General features: G+C 47.9%; 1 protein-coding gene across 3 annotated transcripts in view; it reads left to right on the forward strand.

Annotated features, from left to right (window-relative positions):
- Positions 1 to 22,998, forward strand: part of zer1 (zyg-11 related, cell cycle regulator) — a 35,454-nt gene that overhangs the window by 7,471 nt on the left and 4,985 nt on the right. For 2 of the 3 annotated variants that reach the window (XM_068012105.1, XM_068012107.1), the window contains exons 5-14: positions 132 to 308; positions 1,291 to 1,405; positions 2,743 to 2,889; positions 4,757 to 4,930; positions 8,916 to 9,131; positions 14,014 to 14,055; positions 15,415 to 15,561; positions 16,889 to 17,004; positions 20,616 to 20,804; positions 21,950 to 22,047. In XM_068012105.1, coding sequence (XP_067868206.1) covers positions 132 to 308; positions 1,291 to 1,405; positions 2,743 to 2,889; positions 4,757 to 4,930; positions 8,916 to 9,131; positions 14,014 to 14,055; positions 15,415 to 15,561; positions 16,889 to 17,004; positions 20,616 to 20,804; positions 21,950 to 22,047 — 1,421 coding nt within the window. The remainder of the gene's footprint in view (positions 1 to 131; positions 309 to 1,290; positions 1,406 to 2,742; positions 2,890 to 4,756; positions 4,931 to 8,915; positions 9,132 to 14,013; positions 14,056 to 15,414; positions 15,562 to 16,888; positions 17,005 to 20,615; positions 20,805 to 21,949; positions 22,048 to 22,998) is intronic. The other variant, XM_068012108.1, reaches the window with a different exon arrangement.

A 22,998-nucleotide genomic window follows, 5' to 3' on the forward strand; every position in this document is an offset into this window, starting at 1 on the left:
AAGCTTGGCTTGGACAGGCTAGGGGGAGAATGAACCAAATCTACTGTAGTTTTTGATGCAATCTGAATACACCCAGCTCAAAATCCTGCTGCACTCTTGCGCTATATGTAAAAAGTATTTTACTTTCACAGACATTTGGACATTTCCCGTGACAGAACTTCCAGTTTTTACAAATTCAAGCTGACTCGGAAAGTCCTCACTGCCTTCGTACAGAACCTTAAAAACCTCGTCTCATTGGACATCTCAGGGCACTTGATGCTGGATAATTCTGCAATCTCATGTCATGATGAGGCCCTGGGCCCTGCGAGGTAAGGCCTGAGGCCTAGCCAAATATCTAAACATCAAAGTACCTTTACTGATCCTATTTTCCAGGGCTGCTTACAAATCTTTGACTTTCATTCATTTTGCGCCTTACCAAGTTTTCAGAATGTTTCACAGCCAATGAATTGTTTTGAAGTGTTGTTATGTAATCAAGCACAGTGGCCAATTTATGCACAGGCAGATCCCACAAACACCAATGAGATGAATGACCAGTTGATCTGCTTTTGATGGCATTGCTTTAGGGAGAAATGTTGGTCCAAGGCACTGGGCAAACTTTTTGTCCTTTTTTGAATAGTGTCACAGGTCGTGTTATTATACAAGACTCCCTCCTCTGAGTCAGAAGGTCATGGGTTCAAGGCCACTCCAGGAGGTGAGTGCATAATGTAGGCTGACGCTCCAGTCCAGTACTGAAGGATTGTTCTATTGACAGAGATGCCGTCCTTTAGATACAGGGTTAAACCCAGGGCCCAGTTTTAATGGTTTAAATGGATGTTGAAGATCTCATGATACTATTGGAAGAAGAGCAGGGGAGTTCTTCCAGTTTCCCAGCCAACATTCATCTTTTAATCGGTCATCCATCTCTCTGTGGGACTTTAAAACAACAAGAACTTGCATTTATACAGCGCCTTTATCATAGTAAAACATCTCAAGGTGTTTCACAGGAGTATAATCAGACAAAAATTGACACCAAGCCGAAGAAAGAGATATTAGGACCAATGACCCAAAAGCTGGGTCAAAGAGGTAGATTTGAAGGAGCACCTTAAAGGAGGAGAAAGAAGTAGAGATGTATATAGTTTTAGGGAGGGAATTCCAGAGTTTAGGGTCTAGATGGCTGAAGGCATTGCTACTAATGACAGGGCGCAACGTATTTTATTGTATGTGAAGGCCTGGAGATGTTTCTCTGAGATGTGATGGGGCTCTGGACCAGTTACTCCATTAATATGCCTCATGCTTGCTTTTTGTATTCAGTAATGAGCCACAGAAGAGCAGCATTGAACCATTCCGTGCACTGAAGAGATCCTTTCAGTTCCTGGGACTGTTTGACACCACGTTATGTAATCTAACTCATATTCCTGCCTACAAGGTAAGTGAGGCTGGCCGTTCCTCACTTATAAGATCACTTAGGACGTGTATATGTGTGTCCCTGTAAGCGTGTATGTCTGTGCGAGTGCGCATGCGTGCATCTGTCATGTGTGTGTGTGCATTTTGCCATGCGTGTGATAGAGTTATACGCACAGAAACAAGCCCTTCGGCCCACCATGTCCGCGCCAGCCATCAAGCACCTATCTATTCTAATCCCATTTTCCAGAACTTGGCCCGTAGCCTTGTATGCTATGGCGTTTCAAGTGCTCATCTAAATACTTCTTAAATGTTGTGAGGGTTCCTGCCTCTACCACCCCCTCAGGCAGTGCGTTCCAGATTCCAACCACATTGAAAACATTTTTCCTCAAATCCCCTCTAAACCTCCTGCTCCTTACCTTAAATCTATGCCCCCAGTTATTGACACCTCCTGTAAGGGAAAAAGTATCTTCCTATCTACCCTATCTGTGCCCCTCATAATTTTGTATACCTCAATCAGGTCCCCCCTCAGCCTCCTCTGCTCTAAGGAAAACAACCCTAGCCTATCCAGTGTCTCTTCATAGCTGAAATGCTCCAGCCCAGGCAACATCCTGGTGAATCTCCTCTGACCCTCTCCAGTGCAATCACATCCTTCCTATAGTGTGGCAACCAGAACTGTACACAGTACTCCAGCTGTGGCCTAACTAGTGTTTTGTACAGCTCCATATAACCTCCCTGCTCTTATATTCTATGCCTCAGCTAATAAAGGCAAGTATCCCATATGCCTTCCTAACCACCTTATCTACCTGTGCTGCTGCCTTCAGTGATCTATGGACAAGTACACCAAGGTCCCTCTGTACTTCCTAGGGTCCTACCATCCATTGTATATTTCCCTTGCCTTGTTAGTGCTCCCAAAATGCATCACCTCGCACTTCTCAGGATTAAATCCCATTTGCCACTGCTCTGCCCATCCTACCAGCCCATCTATATCGTCCTGTAATCTAAGGCTTTCCTCCTCACTATTTACGACACCACCAATTTTCATGTCATCTGCAAACTTACTGATCAGACCTCCTATATTCACTTCTAAATCATTAATGTACATTACAAACAGCAAGGGTCCCAGCACCGATCCCTGTGGTACACCACTGGTCACAGGCTTCCAATCACAACTGCAACCCTGGACCATGTGTGTGAGTGCGAGTGTGTGTGTCCCCATGCACATGCGTATGTGTGTTTAATAATATAATTGCTTAGTGATAGAAGAGGACCATAGTGAGAATTTTAGAGCCTGTGTGCATAGTTTGGGTTTTTATTTTGTTGATCTGCTGACTGAGCTACCAATTGTGCTCCTGTTGCTAGATAACTGGTGAAGCAAATGAGGATCAAATCCTGAATGCCATAGAAGCTTACACTGAATATCGACCAGAGATTGCCTCACGCGCTATAAACCACCTCTTCGATATTGCACGGATCGAACAGTGTGACCAACCATTGCGTGCTCTACAGGTAAGGTTCAACGGTTCAGTCCAGTTGACTGGGGCATGACAGTTTTAGAATGGTACTGAAGCCTGCTATAATAGTTGAATGTAGAGAGATCACTGCTTCCTAAAGGCGAGATAGGAAATGGGAGCAGGAGTAGGCCATTCAGCCCCTCGAGCCTGCTCTGATACTAAACTTTGTTACTCGATCCACTTTGTGACGTTTCCCTTTTCAGCACCAGGGATCTTCCCTTCACACAGTACATTCAGGGTAGAATGACATTGCCCTATACAGAATTGCAGCTGTTTTTTGCAAATAGCAAGAAATTTGGCCTCTGAGCATAACAATCTATAATTTCTTTGTTAGAACTTCCTTAAGTAAGCCAATATTCCTTCTGGAGAGTTTTCAGTAAAAACACAAGCTGGTTGCAAGGAGAAAGTTGGTCTGATGAAGTAAAAAAAACTCCCCTCCCCCTTCAAAAAAACTAGAAACAGCCTGATGTTGTAAAGGGAAGATGATGTAATTAGTGTTCTGGAAGGACCCGAGCAAATCCTACGCACAAAACGGGCTTTGCAATCTTCCAAAATAATATTTTTTTTAAACTGAGGAACCCAGGTTTGTGACCGCATCAAAGCTTGAAAAGAGGCATGGTGATTCGGGAAGTAGTGATTAGGTGACACCCAGCAAAGCTTTTAGCATCCTGTGATTTAACTTGAGTGGAAAGTGGCTTCCAGATGCTGAAGAATGTTGACCTGAAGATATATGGGTTCATCTCAGAAAGAATGAAGCAAATTTTAAAAAACTGAATTAAATTTAAATCTGTTATAGGATGTTCTGGAATTCCCTCCTCTTCTCCTCCTTTATGGCACTCCTTAAAACCACTCTTTAACCAAGTTTTTCATCACCTGTCCTAATATAGCCTTGTATGTCCAATTTTATTTGATAATAGTGTTGTGAAGCACCTTGGGATGTTTTACTATGTTAAAGGCACTATATAAATTAAAGCCTGGCTCAGGAATAAAATTAAAACCCGACCCGGGCCCAACCCGACAACAACAAACCCGACCCCAACCTCGGCCCAACCCGACAGCAGCAAATCCGACCCCAACCCAAGTCCTTTAATTTCTTTAAATGCCCAACCTGACCCTAACCCGACACATGTAGTTGGTTTAGTCGGGTAGCCAGGGTTTACTGCAGAGTGCGGAGTCCGGACTGTATGTTTCCCACCTTGATGTCTTGAATGTTCATTTGAAGATTACTTCCCGGAGCAAGGCAGCACTGTCCACGTCCAGTCCGACCCGACCTGAACCCAAATGCTGGACCTGGAAGAGAGACCCGACCCGAACCCGACACATGTCATCGAGTCTGGTCGGGTTCGGGTCGGGTAGCCACGCTTTAATATAACTGCAAGTTATTGATTTTGGATACAGGAGGGAGGGGAGACTGAGGAAGGTAATGTGTTCCAGGAGTTTTAAATTCAAGGAAAGAATGAGTTAGAGTTGGAGGAAAAGGACAGGAAAAGAGCAGCTGGTCCATCACCCTATCCTGTGCCAGCATGATCACAGATGCATGCACACCCCTAACCCCCAGCCCTAACACAGTCAAGCTATCACCTGGGAGAGACACAGGATCGGAGAAACTACCTTACTTCAACTTAGGGGGGAGAAAAACTTTACGAAGTTTCTTTCCAACCCTCAAAGGTTAGCAAACAAATTGTGGGAGACTACAGTGATAATCTGATCTTAATACAGATGTGGTGTAGAGAGGAAGACAGTAAAGGGATGATTATTTGCAGAAAGGAGCATTTCAAGATTTGCTGACCTCAGTGTTGTTGATAAAATAGAGAGAAGGGGACCACATTTGTTTAAAAATCTTTCCTGTTTCTTCGTTGTAGCTGGTGATCTCCGCACTGAAGTATCACAAATTTGACAAAAGTGTTCAGGTGACAGGCAGTGCGGCTCTTTTCTACCTGACTGGCTCGGACTACCGGCACGAGCAGAGCATCAAACTCCGCCGGCAAGTCATTCAGGTGGTGCTGAATGGTATGGAGTCCTACCAGGAGGTGACGGTACGAATATACCCATTCAACCCATAAGTGTCTACCTTTATTTAACCGTGGTCCACTTGAACAGTTTGGTTTTTAAAGGCCAGATATCACTACTCTGTTCAGAATAAATACACTTACATGTTTAGTTTATCAGTTGCTGAAGATTTATACAGGAAGTATACAGCACATTGGTGGCCGCTGTGACACTCTCCTAGTGGCATCTGTGCCTCAACCCCTTTCCCTGCTCCTTCCCCCACCAGCTTCAGTTGATTCAAGCTGCAGTCAGTATCCTCAGCTACATCCCAACATCATGTCCTCTGTGAGCATCATCATAACACATCTTAATTTCAAAATCACCATCCTTGTGTCAGTTCCCTGAAAACCTGATTACCCTACATGAGTAATCTCTTGCCTCACACCCTCGAATACTGGCCTCCTCCTCCCCCTCACTCCCTCCCCTCCTCCCCCTCGCTCCCTCCCCTCCTCCCCCTCGCTCCCTCCCCTCCTCCCCCTCGCTCCCTCCCCTCCTCCCCCTCGCTCCCTCCCCTCCTCCCCCTCGCTCCCTCCCCTCCTCCCCCTCACTCCCTCCCCTCCTCCCTTTCACTCCCTCCCCTCCTCATTCCTCACTCCCTCCCCTCCTCATTCCTCACTCCCTCCCCTCCTCCCCCTCACTCCCTCCCCTCCTCCCTTTCACTCCCTCCCCTCCTCATTCCTCACTCCCTCCCCTCCTCATTCCTCACTCCCTCCCCTCCTCATTCCTCACTCCCTCCCCTCCTCATTCCTCACTCCCTCCCCTCCTCCCCCTCGCTCCCTCCCCTCCTCCCCCTCGCTCCCTCCCCTCCTCCCCCTCGCTCCCTCCCCTCCTCCCTTTCACTCCCTCCCCTCCTCCCCCTCACTCCCTCCCCTCCTCATTCCTCACTCCCTCCCCTCCTCATTCCTCACTCACTCCTGTCGTCACCCCTCACTCCCACCCTCACTCTCTCCCCTCATCCCTCACTGTCTCCCCTCCTCATCCCTCACTCCCTTCCCTCTTCCCCCTCACTCCCTGCCTCACTCTCTCCCCTCACTCCCTGCCTCACTCTCTCCCCTCACTCCCTGCCTCACTCTCTCCCCTCCTCATCCCTCACTCTCTCCCCTCCTCATCCCTCACTCTCTCCCCTCCTCATCCCTCACTCTCTCCCCTCCTCATCCCTCACTCTCTCCCCTCCTCATCCCTCACTCTCTCCCCTCCTCATCCCTCACTCTCTCCCCTCCTCATCCCTCACTCTCTCCCCTCCTCATCCCTCACTCTCTCCCCTCCTCATCCCTCACTCTCTCCCCTCCTTCTCATCCCTCACTCTCTCCCCTCCTTCTCATCCCTCACTCTCTCCCCTCCTTCTCTCCCCTCCCTCTCTCCCCTCCCTCTCTCCCCTCCCTCTCTCCCCTCCCTCTCTCCCCTCCCTCTCTCCCCTCCCTCTCTCCCCTCCCTCTCTCCCCTCCCTCTCTCCCCCCCCTCTCTCCCCCCCCTCTCTCCCCCCCCTCTCTCCCCCCCCTCTCTCCCCCCCCTCTCTCCCCCCCCTCTCTCCCCCCCCTCTCTCCCCCCGCTCTCTCCCCCCGCTCTCTCCCCCCGCTCTCTCCCCCCGCTCTCTCCCCCCGCTCTCTCCCCCCGCTCTCTCCCCCCGCTCTCTCCCCCCGCTCTCTCCCCCCGCTCTCTCCCCCCGCTCTCTCCCCCCGCTCTCTCCCCCCCGCTCTCTCCCCCCCGCTCTCTCCCCCCCGCTCTCTCCCCCCCGCTCTCTCCCCCCCGCTCTCTCCGCCCCGCTCTCTCCGCCCCGCTCTCTCCGCCCCGCTCTCTCCGCCCCGCTCTCTCCCCCCCGCTCTCTCCCCCCGCTCTCTCCCCCCCGCTCTCTCCCCCCCGCTCTCTCCCCCCCGCTCTCTCCCCCCCGCTCTCTCCCCCCCGCTCTCTCCCCCCCGCTCTCTCCCCCCCGCTCTCTCCCCCCCGCTCTCTCCCCCCCGCTCTCTCCCCCCCGCTCTCTCCCCCCCGCTCTCTCCCCCCCGCTCTCTCCCCCCCGCTCTCTCCCCCCCGCTCTCTCCCCCCCGCTCTCTCCCCCCCGCTCTCTCCCCCCCGCTCTCTCCCCCCCGCTCTCTCCCCCCCGCTCTCTCCCCCCCGCTCTCTCCCCCCCGCTCTCTCCCCCCCGCTCTCTCCCCCCCGCTCTCTCCCCCCCGCTCTCTCCCCCCCGCTCTCTCCCCCCCGCTCTCTCCCCCCCGCTCTCTCCCCCCCGCTCTCTCCCCCCCGCTCTCTCCCCCCCGCTCTCTCCCCCCCGCTCTCTCCCCCCCCTCTCTCCCCCCCCTCTCTCCCCCCCCTCTCTCCCCCCCCTCTCTCCCCCCCCTCTCTCCCCCCCCTCTCTCCCCCCCCTCTCTCCCCCCCCTCTCTCCCCCCCCTCTCTCCCCTCCCTCTCTCCCCTCCCTCTCTCCCCTCCCTCTCATCCCTCCCTCTCTCCCCTCCCTCTCTCCCCTCCCTCTCTCCCCTCCCTCTCTCCCCTCCCTCTCTCCCCTCCCTCTCTCCCCTCCCTCTCTCCCCTCCCTCTCTCCCCTCCCTCTCTCCCCTCCCTCTCTCCCCTCCCTCTCTCCCCTCCCTCTCTCCCCTCCCTCTCTCCCCTCCCTCTCTCCCCTCCCTCTCTCCCCTCCCTCTCTCCCCTCCCTCTCTCCCCTCCCTCTCTCCCCTCCCTCTCTCCCCTCCCTCTCTCCCCTCCCTCTCATCCCTCCCTCTCTCCCCTCCCTCTCTCCCCTCCCTCTCTCCCCTCCCTCTCTCCCCTCCCTCTCTCCCCTCCCTCTCATCCCTCCCTCTCATCCCTCCCTCTCATCCCTCCCTCTCTCCCCTCCCTCTCTCCCCTCCCTCTCTCCCCTCCCTCTCTCCCCTCCCTCTCTCCCCTCCCTCTCTCCCCTCCCTCTCTCCCCTCCCTCTCTCCCCTCCCTCTCTCCCCTCCCTCTCTCCCCTCCCTCTCTCCCCTCCCTCTCTCCCCTCCCTCTCATCCCTCCCTCTCTCCCCTCCCTCTCTCCCCTCCCTCTCTCCCCTCCCTCTCTCCCCTCCCTCTCATCCCTCACTCTCATCCCTCACTCTCATCCCTCACTCTCTCCCCTCACTCTCTCCCCTCACTCTCTCCCCTCCCTCTCATCCCTCACTCTCATCCCTCACTCTCTCCCCTCCTTCTCTCCCCTCCCTCTCTCCCCTCCCTCTCTCCCCTCCCTCTCTCCCCTCACTCTCTCCCCTCACTCTCTCCCCTCCCTCTCATCCCTCACTCTCATCCCTCACTCTCTCCCCTCCTTCTCATCCCTCACTCTCTCCCCTCCTTCTCATCCCTCACTCTCTCCCCTCCTTCTCATCCCTCACTCTCTCCCCTCCTTCTCATCCCTCACTCTCTCCCCTCCTTCTCATCCCTCACTCTCTCCCCTCCTTCTCATCCCTCACTCTCTCCCCTCCTTCTCATCCCTCACTCTCTCCCCTCCTTCTCATCCCTCACTCTCTCCCCTCCTTCTCATCCCTCACTCTCTCCCCTCCTTCTCATCCCTCACTCTCTCCCCTCCTTCTCATCCCTCACTCTCTCCCCTCCTCTCTCATCCCTCACTCTCTCCCCTCCTCTCTCATCCCTCACTCTCTCCCCTCCTTCTCATCCCTCACTCTCACCCCTCCTCACTCTTCCCTCACTCTCACCCCTCCTCACTCTTCCCTCACTCTCACCCCTCCTCACTCTTCCCTCTTCATCCCTCACTCTCTCTCTCTCATCCCTCACTCTCTCCCCTCCTTCTCATCCCTCACTCTCACCCCTCCTCACTCTTCCCTCTTCATCCCTCACTCTCTCTCTCTCATCCCTCACTCTCTCCCCTCTTCACTCCCCCCTCCCCCCCCACCCCCTCCCTTCATTCCCACCCTTCCTCTAACACTGACCATCTCCTCAGCATTTGATTTTTTACTGTGTGCTCAGTAATACTCCTCCTGACTCTCACCCTTGGTTCCGTCCTGGCAACACAGGTGCAACGGAACTGCTGTTTGACACTCTGTAACTTCAGTATTCCCGAGGAGCTGGAGTTCCAGTACCGGCGGGTCAATGAGCTGCTTCTAAGTATCCTCAACCAGACACGGCAGGATGAGTCGATCCAGCGCATAGCGGTGCATCTTTGCAATGCACTAGTCTGTCAAGTTGACAATGATCACAAGGAAGCAGTCGGGAAAATGGGATTTGTCACAGTAAGTATGGTGATGTTTAGAACTGGGCAGAACACTGTGCTATTGTATCATTGTTATTGTAACATGCTCCAAGCAGAACGCCACTAACAGGATGCTGCTGTTGAACCAAAACGACGGCCTGCTTATCACACAAATGAGTAATGTGATATATGAATTTCAATGCCAGTGTGATGCTTGGTATATAGGCCGTACTTCCCAAAGACTGGTGGATCATATCAAACAACATGTCCCTTCAGCTGTTCGCAAAGGGCAAGGTACAGGTCGTACCCAACCAGCCTGTGCTTGCAAAACTCAAAATGCAGTGTCCAACATTAGACATGATTCCGCGATTGGACAACATTTGCTAAATGATCCTCAGTGTGCTAAGAATTACGCTGCCAACCAATTTAAAATTGTCAGTAGGGCTCGCATTTGCACATACTGGAAGCTATATTATTAATACACGGGGCCCTGTTCTTTGCAGACAGAAAGAACTGGTGCAAACATTGCGACTGTTTCGGCTAAACAAAATAAGTGACAGCCATTCGATGGTTCATTCCTCAGGGCAATGCCTTGACCAATCAGAGTCAAGCTGTCTGGTTTAAATTTCAAACCAAGCTTGGCAGTTAACTGTCAGTCACCGTAAACTGGTGCATTCTCCATGGCAACGCCTCTACCAATCTTCTCATACAGTATAAAGTCGTTGTTTTCCCTTACATTGTTATTCTTGCGAATTGTCCTGATGAGTGCAAGACGAAAAGCTTCGACAACATGTCTCTATTTTCAGCAATACTCAAGTTCTGTACGACCAAACGACTCGTTATATAGAGCCTGTCACAACCTCAGAACCTCCCTGTATTGTGTCCAATTCTGGACATCTCACTTTAGGAAGGACGTGAAGGCTTTAGAGAGGGTGCAGAAAAGATTTTTGAGATTGGTTCCAGGGATGAGGAATTTCAGTTACATGGATTGATTGGAGAAGCTGGGCCTGTTCTCCTTAGAGAAGAGAAAGTTGAGAGGAGATTTGATAGAGGTGTTCAAAATCATGGGTCTGGACAGAGTAGATAGGAAGAAACTGTTCCCATTGGCAGAAGCATCGAGAACCAGAGGACACCAATTTAAGGTGAATAGCAAAAGAACAAAAGGCGACACGAGGAAAATCTCTTTTATGCAGCGAGTGTTTAGGATCTGGAATGCACTGCCTGAGAGTATGGTGGAGACAGATTCAATCGTGGCTTTCAAAAGGGAATTGGATAATTATCTGAAGAGAAAATATTTTCAGGGCTTTGGGGGAAAGGCAAAGGAGTGGGACTAGGTCAGTTGCTGTTACAGAGAGCTGGCACAGACATGATGGGCTGAATGGCCTCCTGTGCTGTAACCATTCTATGATTCTAAAGCCAATGAAGAACCTTTTGAAATATAGTCACTGTTTTACTGTAGGAAACACCGCAGCCAATTTGCACACAGCAAGCTCACACAAACAGCAATAGCATAATGTCCGGATAATCTGTTTTAATAATATTGATTGAAGGTTAAACTTTGACAAGTACACTGGGATAACTCCCCTGCTCTTCTTCCAAAACTGCCACAGGATATTTTACTTCCACCTGAGAGGGCAGAAGCAGCCTCGCTTTAACATCTCATCCAAAAGATGGTACCTCTGACAGTGCATAGCTCCCTGAGTACTACACTGGGAATATCAGCCTGAATGTTGTGCTCAAGATCCTGGTGTGAGATGAAGCTCACATCCTTGACCAGGACGAGAAAGTTAACTTTGCCAATTCTAGCTCATCCATCCTGAAAAACTACACATCATCGAACTGTTTCTGAAACGACTCCAAGATTTTTTGTGCTCCCTCGCCTACCCTCCACATGTTGATCATTCTTCATGCGACAAACCTCCTGACATCAATCCTACATTTGCCTTTTACTACTTTGAACCTGTGTCCCCTTATCCTTCAGTCACAGTCTAGTTTTCCACATGCTTTACTATCTTATATACTTCTACCAGGTCACCTCTTAGTTGCCTCTGCTAACAGTTGGTACTTGAGATCGTAGGACCTAATGGAGAGAGCGAGTGTGAATGGCCCTGCTGGTCTTATCTTACCTTTCTTTTTATCTGTTTGTTCGGCAAAATAGCTAAAAGCTTCTTAAGACTTTTCTCATAACTCACTCGCAAGGGATCAGCCTCCTTTGAAGCAGCTTTCCATTGTTTTCTGCAGCCTGTCCTTTACCCACAAGCTTTTGAGTAGTAATTATAACATAAGAAATAGGAACAGGCCATTTGGCTGCTCGAACCTGCTCTGCTGTTTAATAAGATCATGGCTGATCTGATTGTAGTCTGAACTCCACTTTCCTGCCTGCCCCCAATAACCCTTGATTCCCTTGTAGATCAAAAATCTGTCTATCACAGCCTTAAATATATTCAACACTGGAGCATCCGCTACCCTCTGGGGTAGAGAGTTCCAAAGGTTTGCAATGCTTTGAGTGAAGAAATTTCTCCTCATCTCAGTCCTAAATGATCAGCTCCTTATCCTGAGACTGTGCTCCGTGTTTTAGATTTCCCCAGCCAGTGCAAGCAATCTCTCAGTGTCTACCCTGTCAAGTCCCTTCAGAATCTTGTAAGTTTCAATGAAATCACCTTTCATTCTTCTAAACTCCAGAGAATATAGGCCCTATTTACTCTCATCCCAGGAACCAATCTAGTGAATCTTCTTTGTACTGCCTCCAATGCAGATATATCCTTCCTTATATATGGAGACCAAAGCCCTGAACAATTGTAGCAAGACTCCTTTATTCTTGTACTCCAATCCCCTAACAATAAAGGTCAACATGCCATCTGCCTTCTAATTGCTTGCTGTACCTGCATGTGAACATGTTATGTACCTTGTACAAGCACACCCAAGTCTCTCTGAACCATTTACAAGTTTCACACCTTTTAAAAATAGTCTGCTCATCTATTATTACAACCAAATGAATAACCTCACACTTCCCCACATTATACTCCATCTGCCACCTTGTTGCCCACTGACTTAACCTATCTGTATCTCTTTGCAGCCTCTCTGTGTCCTCCTCACAGCTTACATTTCCACTTACCTTTGTATCATCAGCAAACTTAGATACATTACTCTCTGTCTCTTCGCCTCAATCATTAATATAGATTGTAAATAGCTGAGGCCCCAGCACTGATCCTTGCGGCACTGCACTAGTTACAGCCTGCCCCATTTATACCTATTCCCATCTGTTAACCAATCCTCTATCCATGCTAATATATTGCATAAGAACTAGGAGCAGGAGTAGGAAATTCAGCCCCTCAAGCCTGCTCCACCATTCAATACGATCATGGCTGATCTCATCTTGGCCTCAACTCCACTTTCCTGCCCATTCTTCATAACCCTTCAACCCATTACTAATTAAAAATCTGTCTATCTCCTCCTCAAATTTACTCTCAATGTCCCGGTATCCACCGCACTCTGAGGTAGTGAATTCCACAGACTCACAACCCTTTGAGAGAAGTAATTTCTCCTCATCTCGGTTTTAAATCTGCTACTCTTTATTCTAAAACTATGACCTCTCGTTCTATATTGCCCCACCAGAGGAAACATCCTCTCTATGTCTACTTTGTCAATCCCCTTAATCACCTTATAGACCTCAATTAGATCTCCTCTCATTCTTCTAAACTCTAAAGAGTAAAGGCCTAAACTGCTCAATCTCTCTTCATAAGACAAACCCCTCATCTCTGGAATCAATCTAGTGAACCTCCTCTGAACTGCCTCCAATGTAACTACATCCCTCCTCAAGTAAGGGGACCAAAACTGTACGCAATACTCCAGGTGCGGTCTCATTAATGCCTTGTATAGTTGCAGCAACATTTCCCTACTTTTATACTCTATTCCTTTAACAATAACTGCAAAAATTCCATTTGCCTTCCTTATTACCTGCTGTACCTGCATACTAGTTTTCTGCGATTCATGCACGGGGACACCCAGATCCCTCTGCACCGAAGCACTGTGAAGTTTCTCTCCATTTAGATAATAATTTGCCTTTCTAGTCTTTCACCAAAATGGATAACCTCACACTTATCCACGTTAAACTCCATCTGCCAAATTTTGGCCCATTCACCTAACCTATCCATATCCATTTGTAAATTTCTTATTTCTTTATTGCAACGTACTATCCCACCTATTTTAGCATCATCTGCAAATTTGGCTATAGTACCTTCTATCCCTGCATCCAAGTCATTAATATAGATTGTAAATAGTTGGGGCCCGAGGACTGAACCCTGCGGCACCCCACTAGTTACATCTTGCCAACCAGAAAAGGACCTATTTATCCCAACTCTCTGTCTTCTGTTGGTTAGCCAATCCTCTATCCAATACCCCTAACACCATGAGCCCTTATCTTGCCTATTAACCTTTTGTGTGGCACCTTATCGAATGCCTTTTGGAAATCCAAGTATACTACATCTACTGGTTTCTCTTTATCCACCCTGCTAGTTAAATTCTGAAAAAGCTCTAATAACTTTGTCAAACACAGTTTTCCTTTTGTAAAACCATGTTAACTTTGTCTGATCATGCTATGATTTTCTCAGTACATTGTTAATACTTCCTTTATAACAGATTCCAACACTTTCCCGATGACTGATGTCAGGCTAATTGGCCTGCACATCCCTGTTTTCTCTCTCCCTCCTTTCTTGAATAGCGGTGTTACATTTGCTAAATTCCAATCTCTGCTCCCAGTGGTCAAACCTGTTGAACAGTTGGGGTGTGGGAGGACGTGGGTGGTGGGTTTCATTGTAGAACATCTGCAATAATACCTGCTTCTCAATCGAGTAAGATGCACGTGTGTAGATGTGCCTTCCAGACTATGCTGTTGACCTGTTTTAATCTGTGTCTTGTTCCAGACAATGTTGAAGTTGATACAGAAAAAATTGGCGGACAAAGTGGTAAGTAAAAGAAAAGAAAGAACTTGCATTTATATAGCTGCTTTCAAGACCTCAGTATGTCTCAAAATGCTTTACAGATAATGAAGTACTTATGAAGCATAACCACTGTTGTAATGTAGGAAATGCAGCCATCAATTTGCGCACAGCAAGGTCCCACAAACAGTTTACAACCAGATAATCTGTTTATGTGATGTTGGTTGAGGGGTCAATATTGTCCAGGACACTGGGTAGAACCCCCTTGCTCTTCTTCACGATAGTGGGCATGGAATTTTTTTAATGTCCATCTCGGTTTAACACTTCATCCAAAAAATGGTACCTCCAACAGTGCGGCGCTCCCTCAGTACCGCACTGAAGTATCAGCCTGGCTTTTGTCTGTGGAGTGGGGCTTGCAGCCACAACCATCTGACTCGCAGGTGAGAGAGAGCTACCCACTGAGCCACAGCTGAAAGTTCTGCGCCTTCTCCCCGCTGTGTTCCCACCTTCTCTCCAGAAGGTCCTGGCAATTAACCTGGGGTTCTGTGGGCACTGCCAGTCCACCAGTATTTCACTCCAAGTAACTGTTCTTCACCTGTCAGCACAGATAGTGAGTGTGGATGGATTACCTAGCACTGGCCTCATGGGTGAAGGCACATTGAACTCAGCTGTAAGCCAGGCAGACCAGAAAACCACAAGTTTGTTTCTCAGGTTGCATGGCGCTAGCTGACCTGAGCCAGGACCAGTAGTTCAAATGCTGCAGTTGATCCAGAGCTGGTGAGAACTGGATAGAAAATTGTCCGGCATCCCTACTCCTGATTCCTGCTGAAAAATACACATTTTGGGGCAAACTTTGGATGAAGACGAGGAGGCTCAGCTATTATCCCCTCCCCACAGTTGACACTTACTGTCCAGGAGCACGTGCCACTTTGGCATGGTACTCAGTCACAAGTTCTGGAGAAATCTGGGGGCAAAATGACGGTTTCCTGTGTGTTTTTCTATGAACTTATTTTGCTTTCATCTCCCAAGTCCAGTACTCAAATTGTGAATAACCTGTTTGCTCCTGTCCTAAAAGTTGAAAATGCTGGAACCAGGTCTGGTAGCATCTGTAGAGAGAGAAAAACAGTTAACGTTTCATCAATAGTTCTGATGAAAGGTCGCCGGCCTGAAACATTAATTCTATTTCTCTCTCCTTAGATGCTGCTTGACCTGTGCGCTGTTTCCAATAGTTTTTAATTGAAGATTTCCAGCAGCCGCAGTATTTTTCTTTAATTTCTGCTGTATACTGGTCCATCTAACGCATTGTTCAGGGCATCTGTGAGCTAGAACTTGAGTGAGAAACATTTCTACCATATCCTCTGTCCCCTTCTTTCTTTGTCTGGGCAGTGCGACCAGGTTATGGAGTTTTCATGGAGTGCGCTGTGGAATATTACAGACGAGACTCCGCTGTGGAATATTACAGACGAGACTCCCGATAACTGTGAGATGTTCCTAAACTGCAATGGAATGAAGCTGTTCCTTGAGTGTTTGAATGTAAGTTTATATTCTGAGCATGTGTCCCTGCTTTTTTTTAAAATATTTGTTCCTGGGATGTGGGCGTCACTGGCTAGGCCAGCATTTATTGCCCATCCCTAATTGCCCTTGAACTGAGTGGCTTGCTAGGCCATTTCAGAGTCAATCACATTGGTGTAGGTCTGGAGTCACATGTAGGCCAGACCAGGTAAGGACGGCGGTTTTCCTTCCCTAAAGGGAATTAGTGAACCAGATGGGTTTTTATAACAACCGACAATGGTTTCATGGCCATCATTAGACTAGCTTTTTAATTCCAGATTTATTAATTGAATTCATTTCATCATCTGCCGTGGTGGGATTCGAACCCATGTCCCAGCTGGGCCTCTGGATTACTAATCCAGTGCCATTACCACTATGCCACCGCCTCTCCTCTTATGTATGCAATATGCATTTAGGAAAGAAAATTCATTTAATTGTCTCTCGGTTTTGTCATGGCTGGTATCACAGTTAGTTGGATAGACGGATGTGACTGGTGGTGTCTTATTCTTTTTCTTTTGGGCCTCCTTATCTCGAGAGACAATGGATACGCGCCTGGAGGTGGTCAGTGGTTTGTGAAGCAGCGCCTGGAGTGGCTATAAAGGCCAATTCTGGAGTGACAGGCTCTTCCACAGGTGCTGCAGAGAAATTTGTTTGTTGGGGCTGTTGCACAGTTGGCTCTCCCCTTGCGCCTCTGGTGGTGGTGGTGTCTTATACAATTTCATTTACCTGCAAACTGTTGGAGCCCATCTGTAATTGGAGCAGGATGTGGAAGCCCAGCTGTGATTGGCTTTGGGAGCCCAGCTGTGATTGGCTTTGGGAGCCCAGCTGTGATTGGCTTTGGGAGCCCAGCTGTGATTGGCTATAGGATCCCAGCTGTGATTGGCTATAGGATCCCAGCTGTGATTGGCTATAGGATCCCAGCTGTGGCTGATGCAGCATGTGGGAGCCCAGCTGTGATTGGTGCCGGATGTTCCACCCCAGCTGTGATTGGTGCCGGATGTTCCACCCCAGCTGTGATTGGTGCCGGATGTTCGACCCCAGCTGTGATTGGTGCCGAATATTCCACCCCAGTTGTGATTGGTGCCGGATGTTCGACCCCAGCTGTGATTGGTGCCGAATGTTCGACCCCAGCTGGAATTGGTGCCGGATGTTCGACCCCAGCTGTGATTGGTGCCGGATGTTAGACCCCAGCTGGGATTGGTGGAGGATGTGGGAGTAGGTTAGAGTTCCCCTGAACACTCATTATCCGTACTCTGTATCCTATTTTTCTTTTCGCTTCCATCAAATCTTTATCCTCCCTTAATCCTAGGAATTCCAAGGAAAGCAAGAATTACACCGGAACATGCTGGGACTGCTGGGAAATGTTGCTGAGGTCAAACATCTACGGCCACACCTGATGACCACACAGTTCATCAGTGTCTTCAGGTCAGTTTTTTAAAACCTCTGGGGAATAGGTGGAACAAATTACCTGTGCGTGATGCATAAAGTTATTATAATGTTTCACCCTTCCACCTCGCCCGCACCCTCACACTGAGTTCCGATCACTGTTTATGCTATAGTCGGATTATCACCAAACTATTTCCTTTATTTTATTATATTTCACCCAGTTGTGTAAAATATTTCCTCTTCTCCTTTGACACTCCTCTCCACATTTAATACATCATTCCCCAGCTGAGCAGTCACTCAGCTGATCTCTCCTAGGTAGAAACATAGAATCTTACAGCGCAGCAGGAGGCCATTTGGCCCATCGTGACTATGCCACCTCATTGAAAGAGCTATCTAATTAGTCCCACTCTCCTGCTCTTTCCCCAGAGTCCTACAGATTTTTTCTTTTCAACTATTTATCCAATTCCTTTTTGAAAGTTACTATTGAATCTGCTTCTACTGCCCTTTCAGGAAAAGTATTCCAGATCGTAACAGCTCACTGTAACAAATTCTCTTCTCCCATCTGGTTGTTTTGCCAACTACCTTCTGTGTCTCTGGTTACTGACCTTCCTGCAGGTGTAAACAGTTTCTCCTTATTTACTGTGTCAAAACCCTTCATGATTTTGAACATCTGTATTAAATCTCCCCTTACCTGTCTGTGCTTTAAGGAGAACAATCCTGGCTTCCTCAGTCGCTCCACACAACTGCTGTATATTCAAATTCACCTTTTGTGCAGGAGAGGTGTTGAGATTGACAGTTTTCACATACAGCTGCCACATTCCTGTGTCTGTTATTGTGAACTCATTGTTTTAGCATTAATTAAGAGACAGGCCTTGCCCTACCCACTCACTACTGCAATGTGTTAGGATACATTGGGCGGCACAGTGGCGCAGTGGTTAGCACCGCAGCCTCACAGCTCCAGGGACCCGGGTTCAATTCTGGGTACTGCAAGTTCTCCCTGTGACCGTGTGGGTTTTCGCCGGGTGCTCCGGTTTCCTCCCACCGCCAAAGACTTGCAGGTGATAGGTAAATTGGCCATTATAAATTGCCCCTAGTGTAGGTATGTGGTAGGGAATATGGGATTACTGTAGGGTTAGTATAAAATGGGTGGTTCTTGGTCGGCACAGACTCGGTGGAGCGAAGGGCCTGTTTCAGTGCTGTATCTCTAAATAAAATAAAAATTAAAAATAAATAAATATGGTTAACCTCTGACCTTCTGTCCTGGTTTTCCTATCCTATGTAAATTATTTTATATAAGTAGTGAGTGGATAGGGCAAGGCCCATCTCCTAACTAATGCAAAAACAATGAGTTCACACTAACAGACACAGGAATGTGGTAACTGTATGTGAAAACTGTCAATCCCAACACCTCTCCTGCACAAAAGGTGAATTTGAATACAGACCATTGATTCTCAGTGTGACACCATCTTTTAGAGTCTTGTGGATATTCGAGGGAGGAAATCACCCACCCATATTATACTCTGCCCCACCTGACTTTCCATTGCCAATCCAATCCCTACCACTATTGTTTAAAAAAAAAGGGCGGCACAGTGGTTAGCACCGCAGCCTCACAGCTCCAGCGACCCGGATTCAATTCTGGGTACTGCCTGTGTGGAGTTTGCAAGTTCTCCCTGTGTCTGCGTGGGTTTTCTCCGGGTGCTCCGGTTTCCTCCCACAAGCCAAAAGACTTGCAGGTTGGTAGGTAAATTGGCCATTATAAATTGCCCCTAGTATAGGTAGGTGGTAGGGAAATATAGGGACAGGTGGGGATGTGGTAGGAATATGGGATTAGTGTAGGATTAGTATAAAATGGATGGTTGATGGTCGGCACAGACTCGGTGGGCCGAAGGGCCTGTTTCAGTATCTCTAAACTAAACTACCCGGTGGGTTAGGTTAAAATGACCCAAGGATATATTAACCTTGGAAAGAGTAGAGTGCAGATTCACCAGAGTGATACCAGGGCTAAAAGGGTTAAATTATGAGGACAGATTGCATAGACTAGTCTTGTATTCCCTCAAGCATAGAAAGATTAAGTGGTGATCTAATTGAGGTATTTCAGATCATTAAAGGAGTTGTTAGGGTAGGTAGAAAGAAGCAATTTCCTCTGGTGGGGGGGAAAGGGGGAGTCCAGATCGGGGGGGAATAAGCTTAAAATTAGAGCTGGGCTGTTTAAGGGTGATGTCAGGAAACACACAAAGGGTAGTGGAAATCTGGAACTCTCCCCCCACTAAAATTGTAGAGGCTGGGGCTCAATTGAAAATGTCCAAACTGATAGATTTTTGTTGGGTATTATGATGTACGGAAACAAAGCGAGTAAATGGAGTTTAGATAGATTTTAGGTATGATCTAATTGAATGGCAGAACATGCTCGAGAGGCCTACACTTGTTCCTACATTTCTTACACTTAATCAAGTGCAGATTGCCAACTTGGTATCACGATCTTGTGTAAACCATCTTGGAGGCAAGGAAAATACCCAGTTGTAAGTGCCAATTAATGTTACAACTACCTCAAAACCTCCCAGTGAAGATCAACCACATCTGTACCACTAAACATGGGAAACGCTGTGCGGATTGTGTTAGGCATATGGTGAACCACAAGCTCTGGATGAATCATTTAATTACTTCAAACCTGTTTCACATCATTTCCACATCCCTGTCGCAATGGAAATGAAACTGGGGTGAAATGTGAAATGTGAAATGGGCAGCTGATTCACTGTCTCCCATTTCACACGATGACACAAAAAAAAATCAAAATTATCGCCAAAGAAAAATGTCAAAGAAATTCTGAGCGCCACACTTCAGGAAGGATATGAAGGCCTTGGAGAGGAGATTTAGTAGGATGGTGGCAGGAATGCGGGACTGGAGAGATGAAGAGACTAGGGAAACTCTACTTGGAGCAGAGAAGGTTAATAGAGGTGTTCAAAATGATGAGAGGTTTTGATAGAGTAAATACGGAGAAACTGTTTCCACTGTCGGGAAGGTTGTTAACCAGAGGACACTGATTTAAGATAATTGGCAAAAAAAATCCAGGAGTGAGATAAGAATTTTTTTTATGTGTCGATTTGTTGTTACCTGGAATGCGCTGCTTGAAAGGGCGGTGGAAGCAAATGCAATCATAACTTTCAAAAGGGAATTGGATAAATACTTGAAGGGGAGAAAATAGCAGGGCTATGGGGGAAGAGCAAGGGGAGTGGGATTAATTGTTCAGCTCTTTCAAAGAGGCGGCACAGACATGAAGCGCCAAATGGCTTGCTTTGGTGCTGTATGATTCGATGAAATCTTTAGTAAGGATATTATTTTCTATAAAAGAGAAGATATTGAACAAAAAGTATCCCTTAGATCTACCTTCCTCTTAAAGCAATCTTGTGTTCCAGTCGCTACTAACCATGGCTTTCATTAAACTGCGACACTGTGCCCAGCGGTGGCTTATTCTGCATCATTTTACTCTTCTTATAAAGTGCATTGAAAATGCTCTGTTACATTTGGCCATGGATCTACAAAGTCTATCACCTCATGACTACATCTTATAGTAACAAGCGTCCATATTTATAACAGCAAGTCCACCATTCCCAGCCCACCCCCCAGTGTTTTATCGCATGTTTCTCTTGCAGCCGTCTCTTAGAAAGCAACGCGGATGGGATTGAGGTGTCGTACAATGCCTGTGGGGTTCTATCTCACATCATATTCGATGGGGACGAGGCCTGGGCCATTGCAGAACCGCGGCGCGTGGAAGTGATGGATCGAATGTGGCGAGCGATCTCCAGCTGGGATGAAAATTCAAGAAGAAACATTAATTACAGGTGAGAAGTGGAATCACTCACGGTGACAGGGTGCTCTGGGCTGTGACAGGTGTGTTTTGAGATTTGAATTTTTTGTACTGTACATTAATTATTTAGACGTGAATATAGGAGGTAGGATCAGTAAGTTCGCAGGTGACACGAAAATTGGTGGTGCCGTAAATAGTGAGGAGGAAAGCCTTAGATTACAGGACAATATAGTTGGGCTGGTAAGATGGGCGGAACAATGGCAAATGGAATTTAATCCTGAGAAATGTGAGGTGATACATTTTGGGAGGACTAACAAGGCAAGGGAATATACAATGGATGGTAGGACTATAGGAAGTACAGAGGGACCTTGGTGTACTTGTCCATAGATCACTGAAGACAGCAGCACAGGTAGATAAGGTGGTTAGGAAGGCATGTGGGATAGTTGCCTTTATTAGCCGAGGCATAGAATATAAGAGCAGGGAGATTATGATGGAGCTGTATAAAACGCTAGTTAGGCCACAGCTGGAGTACTGTGCACAGTTCTGGTCACCACACTATAGGAAGGATGTGATTGCACTGGAGAGGGTGCAGAGGCGATTCACCAGGATGTTGCCTGGGATGGAGCATTTCAGCTATGAAGAGAGACGGGATAGGCTAGGGTTGTTTTCCTTAGAGCAGAGATGGCTGAAGGGAGACCTGATTGAGGTATACAAAATTATGAGGGGCATAGATAGGGTAGATAGGAAGAATCTTTTTCCCTTAGCGAAGGCGTCAATAACCAGGGGGCATAGATTTAAGGTAAGGGGAAGGAGGTTTAGAGGGGATTTGAGGAAAAATGTTTTCACTCAGAGGGTGGTTGGAATCTGGAACACACTGCCTGAGGGGGTGGTAGAGGCAGGAACCCTCACAACATTTAAGAAGTATTTAGATGAGCACTTGAAACGCCATAGCATACAAGGCTACGGGCCAAGTGCTGGAAAATGGGATTAGAATAGTTAGGTGCTTGATGGCTGGCAAGGACAGGGTGGGCTGAAGAGCCTGTTTCTGTGCTGTATAACTCTATGACCCTATGAATTGTTTTGGCCAGTGACGGGGAGATTTGGCCAGTGGCGGGGTATCTTGGCCAAATATTCTGAGCACCGTGAACAGTTTGAGCTGCGATTCCTTCCTCTCTGCAGGTCGTTTGAGCCAATTTTGCGCCTTCTCCCTCAGCGAGTAGCTCCAGTCAGCCAGCACTGGGCAACATGGGCACTGTTTAACCTCACATCTGTCTATCGTAAGTACTGGATAGTGATGTCCCTCTTAATCTGTAACATTCAGTGCATGGTCCTGGCAAACAGAGGACAGGTAGATCAAGGAACATACAGGCCAAGCCTGTCGCTGTTTCTGTGTGCCTGTGATTGACAGGACAGTGCTTCAGTCGGTTAATCCTGTTCAATAATAACTGGCCTTTAACCCAGATCATTGCCTCCAATGTTTTGTCATTTCAATTTCTCTTATTCCCTTCCTTGTACAGACTCCTGCCCATTCACCCTCTGTGTCGCTTCATGAATGTCTGACTGAAGAATCTTTCCCTGAGGCTCTCTGTGTGGTACTGAGTCCTACGAACCAGGAGGATTCCAGATTCAACACCCCTGATCGGGCTGCGTGGCTGTCTTCAGGCCGAGTAGTGGCAAGGGTTCTATAATTGGCCTCAACACCCTTAGGCTGGGCAAGGGTGGAAAATAATCAGCTACCATTCAAACTCCTGACCCTGGTGGAAAAGCAGACTGCATTTCATGGTCACTTTCACTGGTCACAGCTTTTACTTGCCAGATTATTTTTCACAGAATTCAGATTCTAAAACTCTCACTCATGGTGAGATTTAAACACTCACCTTTTCTAGATTGTTATTCCAGGCCTATAGATTGCTAGTGCATTATTATAACTTCGGAGAGCTTTAATTCTCATCCTTGTTTTTGAATCCCTCCATGGCCTCACCCCTACCTATCTCTGTAACCTCCACCAGCCCTACAACCCTCTGAGATTCTGCACTCCTCCCATTCTAGCCCTCTCGGTCATCCCCTATTTCTATTGCTGCATCATTGGTGGCTGCGTTTTCATAAGAACATACGAATTCGGAGCAGAAATTCGGCCATTCGGTCCCTCAGGCCTGCTCTGCTATTCAATAAGATCATGGCTGAAATGTTTGTGTTTCGAATTCCACACTCCCATCTACCCCCCCAAA

This window comes from Heterodontus francisci, chromosome 32 (assembly GCF_036365525.1).
Source record: "Heterodontus francisci isolate sHetFra1 chromosome 32, sHetFra1.hap1, whole genome shotgun sequence".
NCBI lineage: Eukaryota > Metazoa > Chordata > Chondrichthyes > Heterodontiformes > Heterodontidae > Heterodontus > Heterodontus francisci.